The 24,039-nt window shown below is 34.7% G+C and overlaps 2 protein-coding genes across 2 annotated transcripts in view; both read right to left on the bottom strand.

Moving 5' to 3' along the window:
* The window catches only part of AspRS-m (aspartyl-tRNA synthetase, mitochondrial), a 221,311-nt gene that overhangs the window by 112,694 nt on the left and 84,578 nt on the right, over window positions 1-24,039 (bottom strand). The window lies entirely within an intron of this gene.
* On the bottom strand, window positions 557-1,965 carry LOC145688837 (innexin inx2-like). Its single transcript, XM_081763006.1, has one exon. The coding sequence runs from the start codon at window positions 1,856-1,858 to the stop codon at window positions 674-676; it is 1,185 nt and encodes a 394-aa protein (XP_081619132.1). The 5' UTR covers window positions 1,859-1,965; the 3' UTR covers window positions 557-673.

A 24,039-nucleotide genomic window follows, 5' to 3' on the forward strand; every position in this document is an offset into this window, starting at 1 on the left:
GGTGTGACTCAACAGTATGGTAGTCGTATAAGATTGCGAATCGGTGTGTTGAATGTAATATTTCCGCATTGAGTTTTACAGAATTATATAAAAACAATGAAGAAAATATATTAAATTATTTTATAGAACCACGGATTACTGAATTTAAGTGATAATTGAAGCTTCTATGAGAACCAGGTCTAGTCACTGTTCTAGTCTAACTCAAGTCTTACCAGGTAACTTAACCTAACCAAACCTAACCTAACAATTTTAAATCTTTTAACTTTTTTCGTAGGTTTGAAACTGGAGGGGCTCCTTTAAACTTTTCACCACGAAATTAAAATACCACTAATTTTACAGTAATTATGTGATATCTTCAAATAGATAAAAGATAATTGAAAAGTGGAACAAAAGTGCCCTAGACAATATTATTTTACATGAGATATCATTATCACGACTCACTTATTTGCTTTCAACTTTCAGCCATTTAGAAAATCAGCATTTATTTTCGCGTTTTTAATTACTACTAGTTGACTCATAATAACGGTAACTCATGTAAAATAATATTGTTTAGGGCGCTCTTGTTCCACATAACAATTATATTTTATCTATTTGAAGATATCACATAATTACTGTAAAATTAGCGGTATTTTAATTTCGCAGTGATTAGGCCTCTAAGTATTAGAGATTAGCCCTACTGCTGAACAACATATTTGCCATTTGGGTCTAATTCCTGAGCTATGTACTTCATAAACTCTTGAAACACAAGTCCGTCAATGTTATCACCAATAGAATACAGAAACAGCCACTCACTGTAACTTAGTTTACGAATAATCGTTTTGAGAACAACTTCATTAACATTGGTCGGTCGACTAAAGTAGAACACAAATCGGTTGAATAGTACTGAACGCGAATGAAGCCAAATTGTTGCAAGTCTCCATACCAGACTTAAAGCAGAAAGAGTTGCCAGAATCACAAACCAAAACCACAGCATAACATACACTTTTTCACTAATAACATTTTGTGTCAGAATACACAGATAATCGTTTGTTTGAGTGGTTCCTGAAGGTCCAAAAGTATTGAAAATACATTTTGTCATCTTGGGAAACACCAGACTCATTGGATCTACGCGATTTTCAGGGTCCATGTTGAGAAATGATACTACTTCGGCACCATAACGTAAAAAAACGCCACCGAGAAAAGTGTTAATGAAATAGATATTGCCAACAACATTAACAAAATTGAGTACTTCTGATGCTACCAATCCCAGCCCCCATCCATGAAACGTAGCCAATCTTTCCACAAAACATTTGCTAGCTTCTTTAAGTTTTTGATGTTTCGTTGAACTTGATGGTATCACAATATCCATATTGTCCACTAACCTGTGCACAGATTGTTCACTTTGTTGTGTCGCTAGAAGCAAGTACTCAAAACAACCAGCAAATTGTTTCAATTTACCGCCATCAATGTTCTTCCAGATATAATGCGGCGCGTAAAACATAATAGCTTGCAAAAACAACATCAATGGCACCCACTGATAGTAATTATGAAATATTGCCTCGTCTTTTGATGGCGATCCAGAATGTGGTCCTACACCAGGATAAATGGCGTGCTTCGAGTTGTTAAAGTGCTTCCTGATGGAAAATGTACCATAGATGAAGCAGTACGTGTCCACAAATTTTGCATGCTCGTCACTTAAACCCGAATTTGTGTTGCAGTCTATACGTTTGCCCACCAGATCCATACCTGTGATCACTATAACACATACCAATAGCAGTAGTGTGGTAAATCTGTAATGTAACTTGGAGACCCAATTGTCTACGTTGACGGAGAATTTCACTTTGATAATGTTTGATATTTCAAATAGTGATGCTAACATGGTGCTAGTTCAATTGTTTCTTATCTCCAAGACAGTGAAAACACAAAAATAATTTCGTCTTCCAATATACACACATATATATATAGTTAAAACTCGGCAAACACAACTCGTTTTAATAGCTTTGTGTTTGCAACCGAAACATGCTAAGAATGAGGACTTGTTTCATAGTTAAGGAAGTGTTTGTGATAATTTTTTTTTCCTCGATAGGAAAAGCAACGGATTGAAGTTTCCTTTATTATGACGAAGTTGTGGTTTAGGAAAATTAATTTCCTCTTCTACAGTACAGGAAACCCATGTGCAAGATTGCTATTGTGTTGCAAATTTGGAAGATAAATAAATTCTTGATTTTTTTTTAAAGTCATTTCAGAAATGAGTGTTGGTGCTTTATTATTATTATTATTATTATTATTATTATTATTATTATTATTATTATTATTATTATTATTATTATTATTATTATTATTATTATTATTATTATTATTATTATTATTATCGAGAGACGGCTACTTTAACGGTGGATCTCTTTCCTCATGATTTCGATGTTGTATAGGGAAACAGTGACGTAACTAGGGGGCAAACGGGGCTTGTGCCCCGGGTGTCGGATTAGAAGGGCCCAAAATTCGCAAATAATTCGGAGAGCGTTTTAGTTTGTTAGGTCATGGGAGGGGGGAATAAGGCGAGTGAGTTATTGCCCCAGGTGACAACTATCGTAGTTGCGTCGATGTAGGGAAATAAAGCGTAAAATTAGAAATAGGCGAGATGGTAGATGAGGATGTCTCGTCTCAAAATGGTGTCTCGTCTCGGAAAGTGTATATGTTTCTATTAGAAGAGTTCTGTTTCGTCTCTCATCTCGCGAGCAAACCTAATTAAAAACCACTACTCATCGAAGTATTCGTAGTATTTTGGTTTTCGTGACTAAGTTATTTAGCATATTGGTCTTTGCTGGAATAGATTTGAATTCGATTCCCAGCAGGAGCTCATTTAGTTCAGATTCTATGTTGCGTTATGGGACAATGTCTATGTAACTTCATTGCTGAAAGAGTATATCGGGTGTTCTAAAAATGGCGCTCACTGAATGCAGAGTACTATTCTACAAGTTAAAATAAAGCGAAAAATATATAAAATTGTATAGTTTTCGAGTCTTTGTCTGGAGACTCGAATTGCAATATGTGGCAATGTCGCAGTTAAAGAACCATAGATCAGATCTACCAATTCATCAAAGAGTTACATCGATTCTTTCCAGATGGCAGTTAAAGTCAATACACGTTGAAACTAGTATCACTTATTAGAATAACAATCAATAGGCCTATAACTGCTTGATAGAGTCAACGAACAATGCTAATAGTTCCAAGTTAATGTGCGACGTTACATCATAGTGAAATGTTTGAGTCCCCATAGTGGCTGAGGGAGGCCCTGAAGGTTATACCATTATACTTTTGCTTTATTTTGACATAAAGAATAGCACTCTGTTGTCCATGGGCGCCATTTTTAGAACACCCGAAAACGTTCCGATCATCCAAAAAAAATTTAAAAAAAATAAATAAAGCATGTACAGTATTTATTCACCTACTCAAATAAATACAGTAATTGTTTTATTTTTAACAATGAGTTGTTTATCTTTCAAATTATAAGATAATCCTTATTCCTAGTTTAGTGGTTAGAGTGTGTGATCTTGTAGCAGAAGGTTCTGATTGATTTTGAGTTTTTTTACGTCCCGTTCAGCAGCGAGGCTATATGAGACGTGGACCTACTGATTAACGTGGAATCCGAACCACATGACAGAAGGTTCTGAGTTCGATTCCTTGTAGAAGGGGCTCGAACACACTATCTACATATTAAAATGCTACAATAGCAATTAAAAGCGCCTGAGCTCCAACCTATAACTTTGGCTTTCAAATCTTTCATTTACGGTTATGTGTGATTTCATGTTTAACAGAGACAAACATTTTGAGTATTTGTACTTTAAATAAATCTAAATTAGTTAACTATATCTTTTTCATAAAGTTTATGATATAAAATTATCGTTCAAAGCCTTTGTATTTTAATAAGCCTTCTCTAAAATCAATGCATGTGAATTGTGCTTCCATCTACCGAGCTCTTTTAAGCTATGAATATATGTTTGTGGCCAGCCCTTTCGAGAGCGAGATCTCGGAAACTACTGCCTCTAGAAAGATGGCGTTTTCACTGTTCGATTGCAAATTTTGCGTAGATTGTCCAGTTCTAAATGAATATTTAAAAAACATGGACACTATTTCTTTATTACATTTTTACGGGTACATTGGAAGTGTTGAAATTAAAAAAAAAAAAAAAAAAAAAAAAGCTAAAGCATCACATCCTACGCATTTTACATTCCAATACCACAGTGTTGTATATAGGGGTTGTATATGTCTCAGGCATTTGTTTCATGGCCAAATAATAATGGAAAAGGAAGGATAACAATTTCTCCAGTCTAAGATGAACCTTTATTTTTGGAGTGTTTTGCCCAATGAACACCATATATAACTGACATTATAATTAATTGTGTATGTAAAGTATTTGCTTATTACATACTGCATGCAAGAAGAAAGAAAACACTGGTCATACATGAATTAGAAACTCCAACCGGAAGTAAGTTCAAATCTTGCAAACGGTGCGAGATATTGAGAAAAAAATAATCGAAAACACTCTCCCCTTTATGATACCCCTTGGCTTTTTTTTAATCAATACGTCTTTCACTTGTGTCTGTAAAGGGACATGTACAGATGTTGTGAGGAATGAGAAGAAAATTTATGCTCATATGCGAATGATGCGCTGTGTAGAGAGCGCAGGTTCAGCTAGTAGTTGTTAAAATCCTATTTTAAACTGTACTGTAGTATCGTTCTACATAAATAGTCTTACTTCCAGGGATGTCAATCCCCTTCAAGGGCTTGCGCAAATCTCCCAACTCCAAAAATTACAATTCTTCCCTTAAATATACCATTCATCCCCCAAATTCAACTTTCTCCCTCCAAATCCGCTTTAAAAAATGATGTTCCCTCCCAAATATTCTTATGGGCGCAACGTGTGCCCTAAAATTTATTTGTAGGCATGTAATAACAGATCAACCAACCAAATTATGAAAAGTATTTTAATTTTAAAGAAAAAAGGCTTATTTCCCCTGTCTCTACGTGGTTACTAGACTTATTTTGATAAATAAATAAATAACACTAAATAAAGTATTTGATATTCTATTGATGTAATGAATCTTAAGTACTGTGCTACAAAGGAAAAATACTTTCTATTTAACTGATATCAATTTTCTATACCCTTTGTTATTTTTTCATCCTCCTACCTGTTTTTACAATCTCTTACCGTAACCTTCTTTAATTCCCCCACCCTTCCCGTCTATTTTTTTAAACCGAGAGGACAGCTTCATTTAGCCCTCCCTACAGCATAAAAGACGAATATATACGAATCATGCTCGTTGCATACTTAATTTTTTTTTTCTTCTTTTCTCAAAGCGTTACGTTGGAATGCATATAGTCACCCTTCTGCATGCATACCATTACCATACCTACCTGATGCAGAACTTGCCGACATCTGGTGGTTGATCAGTATAACAAACAGTGTTGCCAAGACCATAGATACCATGAATCTTCTTGTTAATTTGGTAAAAAGTGGTGGCATTCGAATCAGTCAAACAGTGATAATTATAATAATTAGTCTGTAATATATATATATATATATATATATATATATATATATATATATATATATATATATAACAAGCAAGGGCGACCATCAGGGGGGGCAAAGTGGGGCGCTTGTCCCCCTCTAGAGGAAATTGTAATCGAAACCCGAAAACCCAATAGATTTTTTTAGAATAGTTACCGCAAAATTTCAGACTACATTTGAAATGTCGCTTATACTTGCCTCCCCCCTTGGAAACCGCAATATGGGCGCCCTTGATAACAAGGAATGTATCTGTTCGCAATTTAATGTCCCTTTTCAGAAGCTACACGTCTGTAAAAGGGTCGAGAGCTAAAATGAACTACATTGTGAGGTTGATCTTACATGATTGTCTGTACCGGATTTAAGAGTCGATAGTGGTTGCGAGCCCACAATAATGGCAGATTCTGTCTTTAATACCCTCGGTATTACATAAAGACGAAAGAAAACTAAAACTCAAACAAGGAACTTGTTTGTTTCAGCACAGAACCTCTATGAAAGGTTGAGAACCACGGTGAAGTATCCTTACTTTTATGAAAATAGAAATATCAACGGTTTATCATCGTCTTCAATAAAGATTATACAGGGTGATTCACGTAGAGTATATATAATATGAAATTATGGAAATTATTGTTATACAGTGCATATGTATATTGTCCCCTACGAGCAATTCGGTTTTGTTTTCTATATTTTTATTTCGTTTCGAAAGTATTTGAAGTCGCAACATTAGATGAGGCACTCTGTACTTGGTTCTAGATTTCCTTAATATATCTATAGAAAATGTTCTTGACACCAGAAGAATTTTGGAGACAATACCAGAGTTATATGAATAGCATGCGTGCCTTTTATGTGACATTCACATCAATTCGTTAGTAACTTTACAACTGTTAATGGAGATAAGATTCAAGTTTCAAACTTTTTTTTTCGTATCCGTCCGAGGAACTACATAAACACTACCAATTTAGGCATAAATCCCGTCTTAATATTATTGTGTACCACAATGTGTAATAAAACAAAATATTTAATTAAATTTTAAAATGTATATAAAATAAGCAATGTATAAAATAAAAACAATTTAAATATTCTTTAAAATTCATAATTTAATAAAAAATTTAAAATACCTTAACTTCTACAATGCAAATAACCAGCTATAATTTCTAAAACTAAAAAAAACTTTAAAAATATACAAAAATATTAACATAACAAAAAATCATGTAAATACTACCAAATTCCCTTCCAAATAAAATAAAAATCTATTTTAACATCAAAAATCTACAAATCAAATTATTCATAATTAATTTCATTATTCCATCATTCTATCCACCAAAAATTCTACTTATCACCATTACCAAAAATAAATAATTACACATTATCTTCTCTAATCTTTAAATCATACCAATCCATATCATACTCTATAATTATTCAATTATTCAAAATCAATTCATTAAATTCTTATTCTAAATTATTTCTATATTATCAAATTTTATCTTTAAAATTCTACTCCCATATTTCTAATTAATTTTAAATTACACTATCTACGCCCCCAAAACTTACATTAATTTAAATTACTTCTTTAAAAAACTAAATAAATATTAAAACCATTCAATAATTTTCATATATAAAAATTATTTAAAATTCACAACCCAAACAAAAAATCTCCATTCAACATACCTCCAAAAATTTCTAACTACCTTTTACATCACAAAACCAATGACATTTAAAATAAATTACAAACCAATTTTTAAAATTTTAGCATGGTGGAGGTGTTGGGTAATGTTGATAATTATTATTATATATAGGTGTTTGAAATTGGTAATTATGAAAATTATTTTTAGGATAAAATTGATTTTTTGATTGGTTTTTAAAATTTTTATAGTTATTATGGAATTGATTTTTAATTTTTTTTATTAGAGTTATGATTTTGATTTTTTTATTTTGTTTGAAAAAAAAATTTTTGGAAATTTTGTTTGTTTTTATTATTATTATTATTGTTATTTTGATTAGATGTTGATTAATTTGTAAAGTTAATTCTTAAATTTTTTAAATGATTGTAATTGATTGGAGTTAATTGGATTTTGTGTTTGATTATTTGATTGATTTTGTATTTTTGGTTTATTAGTTTTTGTTTAATTATTTTTTGATTGTTTAGTGTTTTTATATTTATTTTATTATTTGATTTGATTTTGGAAGAATTTGTTGTTAATGAAGTTTTTAATTTTGGAAGTATGTATTTTTAAGATTGTTTTGTAATGGAAGCATTATGTTTGTGTTTTTTCCTTTTTTGTATATGAGTTTTATTTTTTTAAAGTTTAATTAAAATATTTAATATTTTTATAGTTGTAAATTTATTACACATTGTGGTACACAATATTCCGTATACTTTAATTAAATATTTTATTTTATTACACATTATAATACACAATAATATAGATGGTAATCAAAATAATGGAAGCGCCTGACGAAATCGCAACTTACTTGCTTAATACGCACGAGACAGTTAGCTTTCAGAACACCTTTGATTCGTCGTTTAATGGAGGTATAAGAGTTGAATGTTTGGTTATGTCAGCGAGGATGGATGGAGGAGGATCTCTGTTCCGGAGTTTGAGCTCCAAAAGTAATGACAGATTTCTATAATGTTGAAGTCTGGGGATTGGACAAAGCAGCGGAGTGTAGTTCACTCCGATACTCATGAAGCACACCTCAGTAGTTCCATAAGTGTGAATTACCGTATTGTCATCTTGTGGCAGTGGTCGGGAAAGACATCTGAATCACTGGACGCACGGGGTCAAACAGAAGTCAACATAGTCAGTGACAGTAATGCGTTAGTACAGGATCCACGAGATACAAGGAAATTGCAGCCCACAGCATCACGGAGATGCTGATATGTTTCACGGCAAGGGGGGAGACAGTTCGGCGCCGGGAGCCTGTTTTTGAAAACACGGTGCAAACAATTCATCGGATTATATTACGTATTCGCAACCATTAACAGCTTATTTCGCATGTTCTAGACAGCAGTTTCCTCGCGCTAAATCGTTATTTGCGGTGATCAATGTGTGAACATTGTAATCCAACAGATTATGTTCAGGTTACACAACCCACGTCGAACTGACTGTCCTAATAAATTGCTCTAGACACTGATTGAGTTCCGCAGTCATTTTTATCCCATACGGTCCTTGGTCCAGTGGCGGATCCAGGGGGGCTATTGGGGCGATTGCTCCCTCCCCCCAGAAGAGGAAACTTTTCTTCTATTTTATATATAAATAAAACCCATTCCAGAGTTTGGAGCTCTTAAAAGTAGCTCTAAGTAACAGTAATACAACCCACCGCCCCTATCTTGGTCACAATCTTCTTCAATGCGCAGCGATCCTTGTCACTGAATATTCTCACCCGTCCATTATTACTCTTTGCCGACGCTTGTTTGGATATAGCATCCCCTTCATTACCGAGACTATATGAGTCATGGATCTACAGTCGAATCACATACGCTTCCAGTGGGAATCAAAATTAGGTCTCCCACGCCAAAGACGCGTAGGTTAACCATACAGGGTGGCTCAAAAGTAGGTATACAGTTTCGTACTGACCGGCTCATAGCATATATAATTTACTTATTGTTATCCATACAAACAGTGACTTATAGTTTCCTTATTATTTGTTTTTAATCTCTTTTCACTCATACCTTAAGCTTGGAACAAACAGAAGCAATAAATTAAAATGTCATACTTTGTAGGACTGTATACCTACTTTTGGGCCACCCTGTATAATTATGAAAGAACTCGCCGACGTCGTTTTGTCATATGAGTTTCGTAGACTGTCATCAACTTAGACTACGGTTGTCCACGAGACGAGACGAGAGGAAAAAATAAGGTTTTCTAGTCTCATTTCGCATTTTATTTATAGAACTTCCGTCCTGTGTCCATTCTAGAAAAATTTCTGGATTCTCGGAAAGCTTTTTTCGCCTTATCTCGTATTATTAGAAAATGTACAGAACTTATGCTCTGGGTGAACTAATGTCCATGAGACTCCTGAAATTTCTCATTTCGTATGAAATTTGAAAGTCACGTGAGCCCATTACCTTGACACTGTTCCTTGTGACACACCTACACACACACACTGCCAATCACCTTAGACACACTTGTGACACTTAACCGCGTACCCACGATTTGTGCTCTTTGAAACTCATTGAGGTCTCCAATTTACATCAAGGCCGTCTGTCCGCTTCAACACACGTCTTCGTTCTCTCCCATCTGACATACTGCAGACGATAATTTAACACACTACTAACAACGGCTAGTTACTGCTTCCTCATTATTATTATCACCTCACACACCTTACATGAGGCATAAGATATGTTTCCATTATTTTGATAACCACCTTAGATATTTTTATAAAAAGGCCTTGTGTCCATCTTAAACATAAATTATTAGGGACAATAGTTTCTGCAAGATAAGTGATAAGATAGTGAAAATGAAAGATGGATTGAGCATTGGATCATGTATAAGCCCAGTAATAGCAGATCTGGTAATGAATGAATGGGAGAAAACAGTGATAGAAAAAGGTGGTGATAAATTAATATTGTTTTGTAGGTATGTGGATGATTGTTTTGGAGTATGGAAAGGAACCAGAAGGCAATTGGAGAAATTTATTGGAGAATTAAATGATGAAAGAAAAGGTATCATGTTAGAGAAGGAAATAGAAAAAGAAGGTGTAATAAATTTCTTAGATGTCAAAGTAAAGAGAACAAAGGAAGGAAATTTTATAACATCGTGGTTTCAAAAAGAATGTGCACCAGAAGTTTACTGCAATAAAAGAAGTGATGTCGATGAAGGAACAAAAATGAATTTCATTAGGAATATGGAAGAGAAGATCAAAATGATAAATACGAAGGAAGATCAAAAGGAGAAAGATATAGAAAGACTATGGAAACAATTGAAAGACAATGGTTACAATGAAAAGGACAAGAAAAAGAGCAGGAAGAGAAGGAAGAAAAGTGAGAAAGAAGAAGAGAAAGAAGAGGACAAGAAGAAAAGATGGCATGGTATTGAAAGTGCAGGGGTGATATCAGAGAAAATAAGAAGAATTCTTAAGAGAGAAGGTATTAAGACGTACAGGCAAGGAGGAATGAAGATAATAGATATCATCAAGAAAAAGAAGATGAGAAAGTCAGCGGAATTATGTAAGAAAGGAGTGATATATGAAGTACCGTGTGGGATGTGTGATAAGGTGTATATAGGAGAAACCAAGAAGAGAATGCAAGAACGTTTAAAACAGCATAAAGATGATGTAAGATTGAAGCGAGACATGAATGCCATTTACAAGCACGTAGAGGAAACAGGCCATGAAGTAAACTGGGAAGGAGCGAAAATATTGGAATATGAAGGGAGACAACTGGTTCGGAAGTGGAAAGAAGCGAAGAGGATAAAAGAAGTGTACGTTAAAGCTATGAATTTGAATAGTGGTTTGAGTATTAATGAAGAATGGGAAGACATTTTGAAAAGAGAAGAAAGAAGAAAGAAGAAAAGTAGAATATAAGGACAATATAGGGTTAAATTTTATTTACATGTTTTTCAATATTCACGTAGTTAATTAGTAATTAATATTCAGGTAGAAAATTTAGTATTCAATATTAGTTAAAAATTTCTATATTTAAATAGTTAATTAGTATTTAATTTAGTTAATATATATTAAAAGAAATATAAAGATTGGGTAACAATGTATTATTTCTATTAAGAGTTTAAAATTGTCACAACAATGGGCATATATTTTGAATTTTAATGAAAAAGATGATTCTTGATTGGTAGAGATAAGAAATTATGTTATGTTATCTATGATTTCAGTTGAAATAGTAGTCTGAAGAAGGAAGTGATATACTTCCGAAACTGTTACATTTCTCGTTAATTTATAATAAAGAATACAGACAGCCTTGTAAGAAAGTTATGTTTAATTTATGATAACCACCTGTATGTCTTCGATTCTGTAAAGGGGGATATCAGGCTTCAATCACTTAAGCACTGCAGAAAATCACAGGAAACACATCAGTGGCGGATCTAGAAGGTAAAAACTGGGGGCACCAGCCATAACCCAGACTATGATAGGTTTATTATGAATTTACAATTTGTCATTGGTCCTGCAGAAGTTCCCAGCTTAACTCTCTCCCAATGGATGTTATGGCTAGGTCGGATCTCAAATATTGTTTTACACATTGCATAACAGAAAAACTTCAAATGAAACTACATCTAATATTCCGAAAATTTTCCAATAAAGAGTAAATATCAACACTTACTATAAACTTTCAAAAATAATGATTAGCTTCAATTATTTTGTCACTCAAAAAAACTGGGGTTCCTAGGTCCCCCGGCCCCAGGCAAGATCCGTCACTGAAACAGATCCTTTGAAAAGATTCAAATATAGTAATAACTGAACCTTTAACCAAAATATACTTTTATACAGCGAACATTGAGTTTAACAGAAAAAAAAGTAATTAATTATCTGAAATTGTTACCATTTTGTAATAGGCTGCAAAAGAAAGGAATATCGATGAATAAAGAAATTCGCAGAATCGATGCGCCATTCTTTTGTTTTTCAGTATGAAATTAGTTAAATGGCAAGATGGAGCGAGGTGACCAAGAATGTTATAAAATAGAAGATCTACCCATATGTATCTTTATCCTATTAAATCAATGAAGCCAAAAAAAAAAAAAAAAAACCGAACATCGGCACGTCTGATTGGTTACTCTAGTTTCCGCCATCGTCTGATTGGCTACTTTCGTTTCCGCCATGATTGTTGACTCAAAACATTGCGATCTTATTGGGCGGAGTGGGCAGAGTAGGGGTGGCGAAACTGTGACGTATGGCTTCAAGATTTTGTTGTAAGGGCAGATCCTCTATTTTATAACATCCTTGGAGGTAACACTTGAATAACATACACTTTTACTTACCCACAGCATAGATTTTTCGTCGGAGAAACATATACTTTTGCCGAAACCAGACATCAATATTGATACTGTTCGAGACGAAACAGACTCAACTTTTGTCTCGTAGAGAACGCTACGTACAGTCACCCACATAAGTACCTGGACCCCTGACCGTTATAATTCCATTACTTGGGGTCCAGGTACTTTTGTGGGTGACTACATTGATGGATCTGCAGGATTTCACTAATAATCTGCAAGAACTATATATATCAAATCATACTGAAGACATCGCTTTATATTTTTAAAAGTTGATATAACTTTTCCACTTAATATTAAAGTGCTTCGGTATGTCTAAGACATACTTTCTGTGGTTTTACATGTATGATTTATTTTAGAATACATTTTAATACAAAAATATACGATGTTGTGCAAGCTTTTCTTGCAAAACACATCCTCGTGGTATCTTCTTTGTTGTTGCTTCAAGCACATTGTCAAATTCTATGCAACGAAACATTTGATAAACTCTCACAGAAGGTAAAAGAATCTCTGTGGATTGAAATTCAAATGAGCATTATTTTGCAAACCAAATTTTGGGTCTTTATATGCAACGTTCTTCTCCATCAAAAGTGTAATTATAGAAAAAAAAAAAAAAGCTAGCCCCACAAGCTTGCTTTGCAATATTGCCGCCTTCTGACATTTCTAACAAGTAAAATGTGATCGCCATGATTTATGTTTCAATTGTAACACTTGGTTTTGTCTGTACTATTTCGATCTTCGATCTTCCAAGTATAAACTTTCTTTTTCTTCTCTTCTCTTTCCTTTTTTCTTTTTCTTTTCTTTCTTTTTTTGATTCAAGAGAGTCTTTTTCTAAAAGAAAACGTTATGTATTCAGTTATTTCTTTAAAACTTTTTCCTTAAATAAATTTCTTGTGTGCTTCCTCGTTAGTTTATCGCCCCATTCCACTTGAATTAGTTCATGCTAAAAGGGCAATATGGCGAAATTGAGTTAACAACGGATTTTTGTTCCTATAGGGTACACTCAGTGGCGTATTTAGGGGGTTATCAATAGTGTTGTTACTTTTCCCCATTCCACGTACAACAACAATCCTTCTTACCATTTCTAAGAATTTCATTGACTTTCCACTTTCTTATGCTCTTTGTTCATTGTCAAATTTCATTCCATGTAAGAACTACCTTCTGTTTTTCTTTCTTTCGTCCATTCTACTCTTCTGTTTCTTTTTATTAGTTGTTACTTTCTTTCGTTTCTCCTATCATACTTTCGACAATTGTTAGTTGTGATTCAAGTCGTCAGTAACACTAAAACTAAGAGGAGCTGATAAGTGAAACTGGTGTTCCACACCAACTTGCACGAATAACAACATAACGTGACTTTAGTTATTATAGCAAAGGAATATTTACATCGTTTATTTATAAAGAAAGGTAAATGTTTGAATTAAAGAAAATCAAGAGGGGGAATAAGTAGCCCGGGAAATTAGGTAGGCCAAGAGGATGCTTCCTTTTTCCTCAATGAATATAATAAAAGGTTAGATTCACTGCTAAACTTTTGTGCTATCACATACGATTCACCAGACTGCAATTCTTGCCTTTAAAACTGGAATCAATATATTTGAGCTTCAACTTGTCTCAACATTTTCTTTCAGATAAAAATGTACACAGATAAAACTGAATATTTCTATTTTTCTAAAACGAAATCAGTTAAGTTGAAATGAGATTACAAATATTCAACATGTGTTTGCACGAGGGTCATTTCAGATTTGCTTGGGGGGGGGGTAAGATCCTCCATAAAGGTCACCGACATATGAGTTACACGTTTTTTCCTAGTATAGTAGCACACGATCGATTAAAATATATTTAATTCTCAAGCTCATGTGGGCAATTGCCCCCTGCTTTTCCATTTTGTGCATACCCCCCCGAAAGAAAATTCTAAATACGCCACTGGGTGCATCCATATTTCTATGTATAATGGGCTTCAGTTTCATTGGTCTAACGTCATATTTGATAAACAGATGTCAACTTTGATTATTCTACACAGAATGAGCTTGTTCTACAATGTGGTTTTTAGTTTCCTCAGAACTATGTTTGACAGGAGCTCTCTCTGCATTATCTAACTCATTTATGCTCTAAGGGTAAGGGAGATGAAGATGATCATGAACGAAATGGTGGAATAAACAGGAAAGTGGGTGGAAACGGGAGAATCCAAAGAAACCTACAAACACAGTGTTTGACAAACCTAACTTGGCGAGACCTAGAATCGAACTAGGGACTCCAATTGTTTTTTTAAGCTTGACTTGAGCTATGAATGGGTATTACAGTTGCACAAATATTTGCCATTAACTATATCTTAGCAAACTGTTTCCCAACCAGTGCATCATGATACACTGGTGTGATGCATAATCCCATAGGGGGTGTCGCGAAATTTTAGAATTTAAAAATCATGAAGCGCTTAATGACGAATTAAAAATTACTTTTGAGACAGACTGTACCAGTCAGCGCTTCTAGCGGCAGCAACAGTGCTCAGTAGTTACTACCCCATAGAAACTTATAGTTTAACAATGGTATAATTTATATTATTATTAATAAAAAATGAAGTAAATGTGTCGTGATGTGGTACACGTTCAGTACAGTGTGTCCTCAGTCAAAATAGCTTGGGAACTACTGCTTTTTAAAACGCCTTGCCTGTATGCAACCAGCATTATGCTTCTGTTGTGCAGGTTTACATAACAGTACAGGCTCATTAAATACCCATATAAAAATTCTTGGACATTTTTCTTCCTCTTTTTTTTTTTTTTTTTTTTTTTCAAATCCAGATTCAGAATTAAGACCCAGCAATGACGGAAGCTTACAGATAGAAATATTGTCATAAAATGTCGAAGTGCGCACGGTATCTTTGTTGTCAAATTTACGGCCAACTCTCCAGTAACATGATATCAGGTCCGTATCGGGTTGGTATGTATTATTGAGAACCAAATAGGCTACAAAGGTAAAAGTCGTGTGTCCAAGGGAGGATTTACGACAATTATGTGAGACCGAAAGAGAACATATCTTAATTGAAAGAAAACTATATTATCCTGGTTTCTTTTTCTTTCTTTTTTTTTTAAAAAAAAAAACTCACTATGGAAATAAATTAAGATCATAGACGTATCTCAATTCTATGATTTTGTATAGCAAACTGTGATGCGACATCGCAATTTTAAAAATGCTGATACATATACGGTACCTTCTATAGGAATATAAAACTGATAAAAACAGTTAATTCATTGATTTTTTTAAAGAAATTTGACAACACACGAATATAAATAGGACATATTTTATTTTAATTAGGCAACCAAGGAGTTACAGAACAAGTTGCTGAAATAATATTGCAACGTGTTAAAAAATCCTTGTTAAAAACATATAAAGCCAAAATTGAATTATTTTAGAGTACCGGTATTAATTAAATGTACGAAACAAAATATACAACGTTACAATAATAATTTAGAAAAAAGGAATTGTTCCAAATATTGATTTTTTTTAAAAAAAATCTCTTGCTGCTAGTTTAGTATAATAATAACGATAATAAACTGATGTGACTCTGGCAAACAAGTAATTTTAATAAATTGGTCTGGTTTCTTAAACTTAGATATCATAATAATACAAAGTTTGCCTCAATCTGGCAACAGTGAGGAAAAGTGTTTATCTTTATACTTTGTGGTAAGATTCTAGGTGGTCTTCTTTCCCTCTTTTTCTGTCTGCAGCTATATCTGCTGTGTTCATTCAGGTGCAACTAATGTTTATAAGCATGATTTAACAAGAAAAAATATGTATATAAAAAGAAAAAGAAGAAAAGATTGGAAACATTAAAAGAAGAAGAAGAAGAAGAAGAAGGTAAAGCAAACTGAAGTGGCGGGATTCTAATATGACAAGTCTCAAGGCTTTTTTCCTGCTTCTCATCACAAAGAAGAGTTCTGATTAAGCTTTAAATAACAGAATAAAATTAAGCCACTTACTTTAGTGACAGCCTACTTTTATGAAGATTAAAGATTTACTACTCTTTTTTTTTAATGTAGAACTATATATATATATATATATATATATATATATATATATATATATATATATATATATATATATATATATATATATATATATATATATATATATATATATATATATATATATATATATCTTCATTAATTTGTAACGCTTGAATTGATCTGTCAGATACCTTTAGTAAAAACAACAACTTTATCTGTAATGATATCGGAATTAAGAAATTTCGCAAGTTAAATTGATCTTTTAACGTAAAAGGAAAGCAAAATGTTAGGTCCTCATGTTCTTTGCAAATGTTTGCTTATAACCGCTGGTGACAAGGTGAAATGAAAGACAGGCCACACACAATGTAGCAAACCATTCATTTCGCCCTACTTTTTTTATAGTGGATGCTCGAAAAAGTTATCAAAAACATTAACAAGCGCCACGCCGTCGGCGTATGGATCTCCATGCACGTTTAAAATTCCAGGTTATGTTATGAATCTCTTCAACTACAGCACAGAGTCTAGGGACGAGATCTGGGTCGGAATCAATGTGGGTATAGTACATGGTGTTGTTTAGGTGCCCTACAAGAAGAAATCAAAGCATGACAGATCGAGTGATTGTAGTGTTCAATCAACTGGGTTCGCTAGATTGGTCAGATGCATAGTGTCAAAGTGGATCCTGATATCAACGGTAAAGTGTACAGGCCCATCATCATGTTGGAAGTACATATTTTGTCGTCACTGGCGCAAATCCCGGCGGGTGAGGGGGACATGTACCCTTCAATCTTGGGACTGGCGGACTGTCCCCCCCCCCAATAATCCGATCTGAAATTTGTTTCTTGGGGGGGGAATGTTATGATTTGTGTCTGATTGCCACAAAGGAAAATGAGATGAAATTGATGTCCCCCAGAATAAGCTTCAAATCTGTCCGCCCTCCAATGTTGAAGACAGTTCTGCTTCCTTGATCCTCAACAGCATTTTTTTCAACTTCATATATATTTTGAACATCGCTTACAAAAACAAATATATATATATATATATGGGAACGGTCTTAACCCCCCTCCTCCAATGTTGAAAGATTTGCGCCGCTGTTTGTCGTATAAGCTAAGGAACCTGGTCCAGCGATTACGGCAGTTTCTCGCTGGAAACAGCGTATGTGTCCCCGTTCAGGCGACGAGGTTGAATCAAATATCGTTTTCCGTGGCGGTATTTCAGATGGTTCTGTTGATGGTTGCTTGTGAAAACTTAGTTCCGTTCATATTTTCCATTTGTCTTCCTTGCTAGCGCTTAAGGGGATGATCTACCTTTTCTCGGCACAAAAATTTTTATATTGGACCTTTGGGGAGAACGTGGCTACCGAATTTCCTCAGTTTCCAAGGAACTAGGTATCTCTAATGGGAAAGAAAAATTTTGCAGCATTCTACAGAAGTTTATTAACGGGTTGAAATACTTAAATTATATATTTGTCTGCTAGTTTAGCAGAAATAAATTATTAAAAAGTAAATAAATTTCTTTTTATACAAATTATAATATGTCTAACTTTGGAACCAATTATGGTAGAAAGATCAACTTTTTTTTGTTTTATTCCTTGAGAAGAAACGACTCTAATAGTTTTAATCACAACCATATCTGATACGCCAATTAAAAAAATAGTATTTTAATATAAGTATTAAAGTCCACCTGTCAAAGTTTGACGAGGGTAAATCACGCCCCACTCTAAGCTTGGCCGCGGAAAGGGCGGGGGTTGGTGAAATGGAGGAGGAAGGGGGTGGATGTCTGAATGAAACAGGTTCTCGACCAGTTTCTGAGATTACCTGTCAGCTGCCAAATACTGTTAGCTTTATAGAGTTTGTCTCCTTCAATGGTTCCATACTAAGAGACTGGACGATGTGCTGTGAAGTATCCTCTTTTCCCCGTTACCTCTGGAAGTTCATCAAGATGCATTTTAGAGTGCGCGGGAAGAACAGTATATATCAGAAAACGCTGTTATTTTGGAATTTTTCCCCCTTCCGGACAAATATTATAGCATACAGTACCGGCAGTGGCGAAGGGAAGGGGGCAGAGGGGTGCCCCCACAGGATTCCGACAATGTAAAGTCCTGGCCCCCATATATAGGTGTCCGTAAAAAAAAGTCCCCTAAGTTTTTTTTATAATGTCTTGGGAATATATTTTAAATTTGAGGTGTTTTCCTGGTAGCCGTCATTTTCCAATATGGCCGCCGCCCTACTTAAATCTCCCTCTCTGTATATATATATATATATATATATATATATATATATATCAAGAGAGAGATCGTGAACCAAGGCACTTAGAAAGATAATTTTGGTGTCAAAGTATAGGTTTTTGAGGCCGATGAATTTAAATATGGCATTGTTTATTGTCACTTAGAAACCTTACAACCTGGCAACACTGTTGTCTAACGATTAACTGTACAAAGTTACAAATGCGTATATCCACGCATTACTCTAGGATGTAGCGTACTTCCTCAGGACTAAGCGAAACCTACTTTTTCTGGTAGCTTTCATCACGACAAGACTTATTTTACATGGTAATATGAGAGAACATTTGTCTAAATCCAATATGGCAGCCAATATGATGGCTAATTACTAGGCAACCAAGTAATGGGCTTATTCAAATGCCTGTCAGTCCTAATTGGCGTAGAGCCTAGAGAATGGGAGAAAGAGGCAGGATATGGTCTCATTGAAGAAGCGTCTCCTGAGGGGGCGAGGGGAGTTTAAAATACTCCATTTTTTAATGAAAAACACGGTTTTGCCTCCTTGTCCGCAGACAACACTGCACACCAAATGCTCTATAAGACGTTCTCTAAATAGCCCTGTTAGATCCAATCTGTATTGTGTGTAAACCGTGCATTTTTACGGGGAAACAGCGGAGCAAAAGCCCTGTTTTTTTGTGATATTTCTGGTTTCTCGTGCTTACTTCACTAAGACTAAGCACTGTAAGCCAATCTCTAATTATCCTATAGCAGTGTTAATTTCAGATCATTTCCTCCGGAGGCACCACGCACAGAGGGGGAAAGCGACTAAAAATTGCGTGCTCCACAGAAATTTCTGTGAAGATCTCAAGCACCCGAGGGTGAATTTCGTAGCTCTTGGGAGAATTTCCCACCAGAATCACCCCTGAAATCATCACTCCTAGGGAGTTGAAACAAGAAGCAGGATACGCAAAAAAGAACAAACTTTCAAAGCATTTAAAGTTTAGGCTCGTTGCGCTAAGCACCTTCTTAGGACGAGGATATGGGAATTGAAAAATGCACGTTTTCTTTTATTTATTGAAAAATATGTTTACCCTTTTTTGTCCCCAGACAACCATGCAGACGACACACACCAATTGTCTTATACAAAAATGTTGCCATGATAGCTCCTATAAGACCCATTTGGAACGGTGTCCATATTGTGCGTTGTTATATGGGGACAAGGGAGCAAAGCCCTATTTTCTTTGACTTTTTCGTTTTTCGCGCTTACCCCGCTAAGACTACGCACTGTCAGTTAGTCTCGATTTATCCTAAAGAGTTGAAACAAGAAGCATGATACGCAGAAAAGAACATACTTTCAGAATGATGACGTCCTATGGGTGGGACCTACAGCTTAACGTAGGATCCGAACCACTTGTGTCTCCATCGGGAATCAAACAAGGGACTCCTTGATTATAAGGGAGGAGCGTAACTATTCATCCACGACACACACATACATACATACAAACATATATATATATATATATATATATATATATATATATATATATATATATATATATATATATATATATATATATATATATATATATATATATATATATATGCAGACTATAATAGACTATTGTACGTGGTAATAAATAGCTACAATAATATTCCAGGAACTTTTTGACTGTCACAATCTTTATTTTCTAGTAATGCATTCACATTGAAGGCTACGTCTTTGAAAATAATGTTGACAAATTACAAGAATTCTTTGAATATATTCTATCGACTTTTTTCTGTAATAAACTATTGTACATGATTCTAACACAATTACTCAACTATTGACACTTGTAATATCCAACATTTCTAGGATAGCACTGCAAACCTTTGATCACGAAATTAGTTTGAGGTTTCTCATTTCAACAAGCGCCTCTTCTAGGGTCTCTTCTCTTTTACATTCTTGAGTTTCTTGAAGGACCTGCAGCTCTAGATTTCTGCTCTATTATCTTCTCCACCAAATTCAAAATAGAGGTTCTTCTACTCTTATGTTTTCCTGTGACAACTCTCTACAATATCCAGGAATTTACAGCTGTTGTATCCGTACGTGCACTAAGAATCGTCTTGAACCTACCCGAATGAAGCATTCTGGTCGTTTTGGTTGAGTATGTCAACACCATGTTATGTTGCACAACAGCTCTCCTTCCTTTTTTCCTTCAAATGACAGAGTTATGATACATTTCAACGTAGAGTAGACGGACTTCTGGGGGGGGGGGTTGTAATACTGCTCATTAGAGGTACTTTTAAGAGCTCCAAACTCTGGGATGTTTTTTATTTATATATATAAAATTAGAAAGTTTCCTCTTCTGGGGAAGGGGGCGATCGCCCCCTGGATCCGCCACTGACTAGCATATATACGGTATATAGCTACTCGAAATTTCAGAATCCTGCGATATACTTCCGCAATGATTTTTATAGAGGTAGTTGCTGACTACTTCAAATTATATGCCCGTAGCTAAAGCCCCTCTATACAAAATTGTAGCGTGAGTACCTTAGGATTGTGAAACATGTATTTTTGGATAGCGCACCTGTTAGTTCCTAAGTGGAGTTTTGACACGACTACGGTAGGTCCGATAATTATTTCTTGTGAAAATGTCATATATTACCCTTTACAGTCCGTGACGACAGTAAGATTTCTGTGATTCGGCCAATCCCTGTTCCTACTTGCAAATGCCTGATTTATAGCATTTACGCTATTAGTAAGCGCTACTGAGGTCAATAAGAGTTGAATTAGATTTTTGCGAGGGGCGTATTGTTATAGCATGTTTTCTAACGCACAAAGGGATGTTCTGAATGGGGGCAGCTATGTGTATGTTTAGCCAATGGAGCCATTTGTATCTTCGTGGCTTTGCTCTCTATAACTCCAAATAATAATAATAATAATAATAATAATAATAATAATAATAATAATAATAATAATAATAATAATAATAATAATAATAATAATAATAATAATAATAATAATAATATAACTTTTGCCTCCTGAAAATAACCAGATGGTAAAGTTATGGTCGATACATTTTTGGAATTCGAAGGCATTTTAGAATGCTTGTCTATCATCTGGCTATCAAAAATAATTGATCACCATTTTCTCTACATATCTATAATTTTCTTACAGGGTAGAAACACCTCCTCGGAAGAGAGAGAGAGAAAAAAAAGAGAGAGAGAAAGTAGCCGAACTTGGGCTATTGAACGTGAGGACAGGGTGTTTACATTCGCATTGACACCTGCTGTGAAAACGGTCTGTGTACATAGCTGAAAGAGATTTGTGAAGACCCTTCCCTTCATATCTCTCGGGACGAAAACAAAAGAAAAGGGTGGGCGCGGATGCCTTACCCTCGTCAAACTTCTTGACAGGTGGACTTTAATACTTATATTAAAATACTAATTTTTAATTGGCGTATCAGATATGGTGGTGATTAAAACTATTAGAGTCGTTTCTTCTCAAGGAATAAAACAAAGAAAAGTTGATCTTTCTACCATAATTGGTTCCAAAGTTAGACATATTTTAATTTGTATAAAAAGAAACTAATTTATTTATTTTTTAATAATTTACTTCTGCTAAACTAGCGGACAAATATACAATTTAAGTATTTCAACCCGTTAATAAACTTCTGTAGAATGCTGCAAAATTTTTCTTTTCCATTAGCGATACCTAGTTCCTTAGAAACTGAGGAAATTCGGTAGCCATGTTCTCCCCATAAGGTCCAATATAAAAATTTTTGTGCCGAGAAAAGGTAGATCATCCCGTTAAACTCGGCCTTTTCAGACACACATTTTATGGCAATAAATGCTTTTTTGTTGTTGTTGTTGTTGTTGTTGTTGCTCCCTATTATCCCTTACTATTTGGCCAAACAGTTTCCCAACACCTTGTATTTAACTAGTTGGGACCACAAAGCCAATAGTGAGTATGTGGGTAGTAAGGTACGACGAAAGAGTGAAGTTCCTCTTACACACTTGAATATCAACCGAAACATTCCACTCTTATCAGCAACTAAATACAGTATGTGCAGTAACTATGTTTATTCATTACAATATCTATGCAATCACTTTCAATAGATGATTTGTGACATCCTACTTTTCTGAGCTCCTTCCCAATAAACTGCACGGAGAGGAAAAGGCGCAAGCATTAAATATAGCGATAACAAAGAGCAGTAGTGACAGTCAAACAAGGACATCGATGGTTTTGCAGCCATACTCTACTCGTACACTACCAACACTTGTTTATTTTATTTCTCTACTTCATCCCTTCCCTCTTTGCCAGGGCCGGATTAACCCATCTGGAGGCTCAGGGCTAGAAAAATATGTAATCCCTGCTGACTTCACCTAATACATTCTGTGAAAGTAAAGTAGGAAAATTAATGGAATATTTTTCACATTTTTGGTCATATTTTATTTCATGATGATGATTGTATTTTTATGAATCTTTTTAGAGAGCCACTTGATATTTTAATCAGAGTGGAGGCCCCTGTGCACCCGGAGGCCTGGGACTACAGCTTCCCTAAGCCTCCCCTTAATCCGGCCCTGCTCTTTGCTCTTGCTTTTTCTTCTCCCTCAGTTCTGTGATTGTAAAGGTACGTTCCTGTGTCTTACAATAGTCAATTGGAAATGTATCCACTAAGATAACAGCAACCTACAATTTACAGCAACGCATTATTAAGATACTTGTTTACTGCTAACAACAAAACCACATGATGAATTTTACTTCAGCTACGTAGCCTATTCCATTGTCCAGTCCCCCAAAACACGAGTCTGAACATGAATTTTAATACAAATGATTGTTAGATGTTTAATATCGTTTTCCAGCAGCGAGAGAGAATGAAATTACTTGCTTAAAATTTTAGGCTAAAGAGACGCCACTGATACTTTAAAAGTAGTATGTACGGTACTGTTTGAACTATGCTATATTGGCGTAACTAGAATATTTTGCTAACGGAGAGAGAGTATCTTTTACTTCTGAGAACTGAAATGACACTTTTAACAAACACAGCTGAAACCTATTGTCCAACGGTATTCTGGAAGAGTGGTGGACAATAGCCTCCCTCCCTCTAGACTAATCGAATCACTGACATACACCACATAATAAATAAATAAACTATTTACACCAAAGACTATTAACTCGTCAGGTTGGCAGTAAACGACATAGTTTTTAATGCCATAAAAATTCGTTTTGTTTTCTTAATTTTCTCAAAAATTACTCATGAGGTCTTACCCCACAAACATGTTATTTCATTCAGCTCGATGTACTTTATCAATGTGTGTTACCTTTGAACAATATTATAGTTGAACCAAAAT

Source organism: Thermobia domestica, chromosome 7 (assembly GCF_964235325.1).
Source record: "Thermobia domestica chromosome 7, izTheDome1.hap1.1, whole genome shotgun sequence".
NCBI classification, from domain to species: Eukaryota; Metazoa; Arthropoda; class Insecta; order Zygentoma; family Lepismatidae; genus Thermobia; species Thermobia domestica.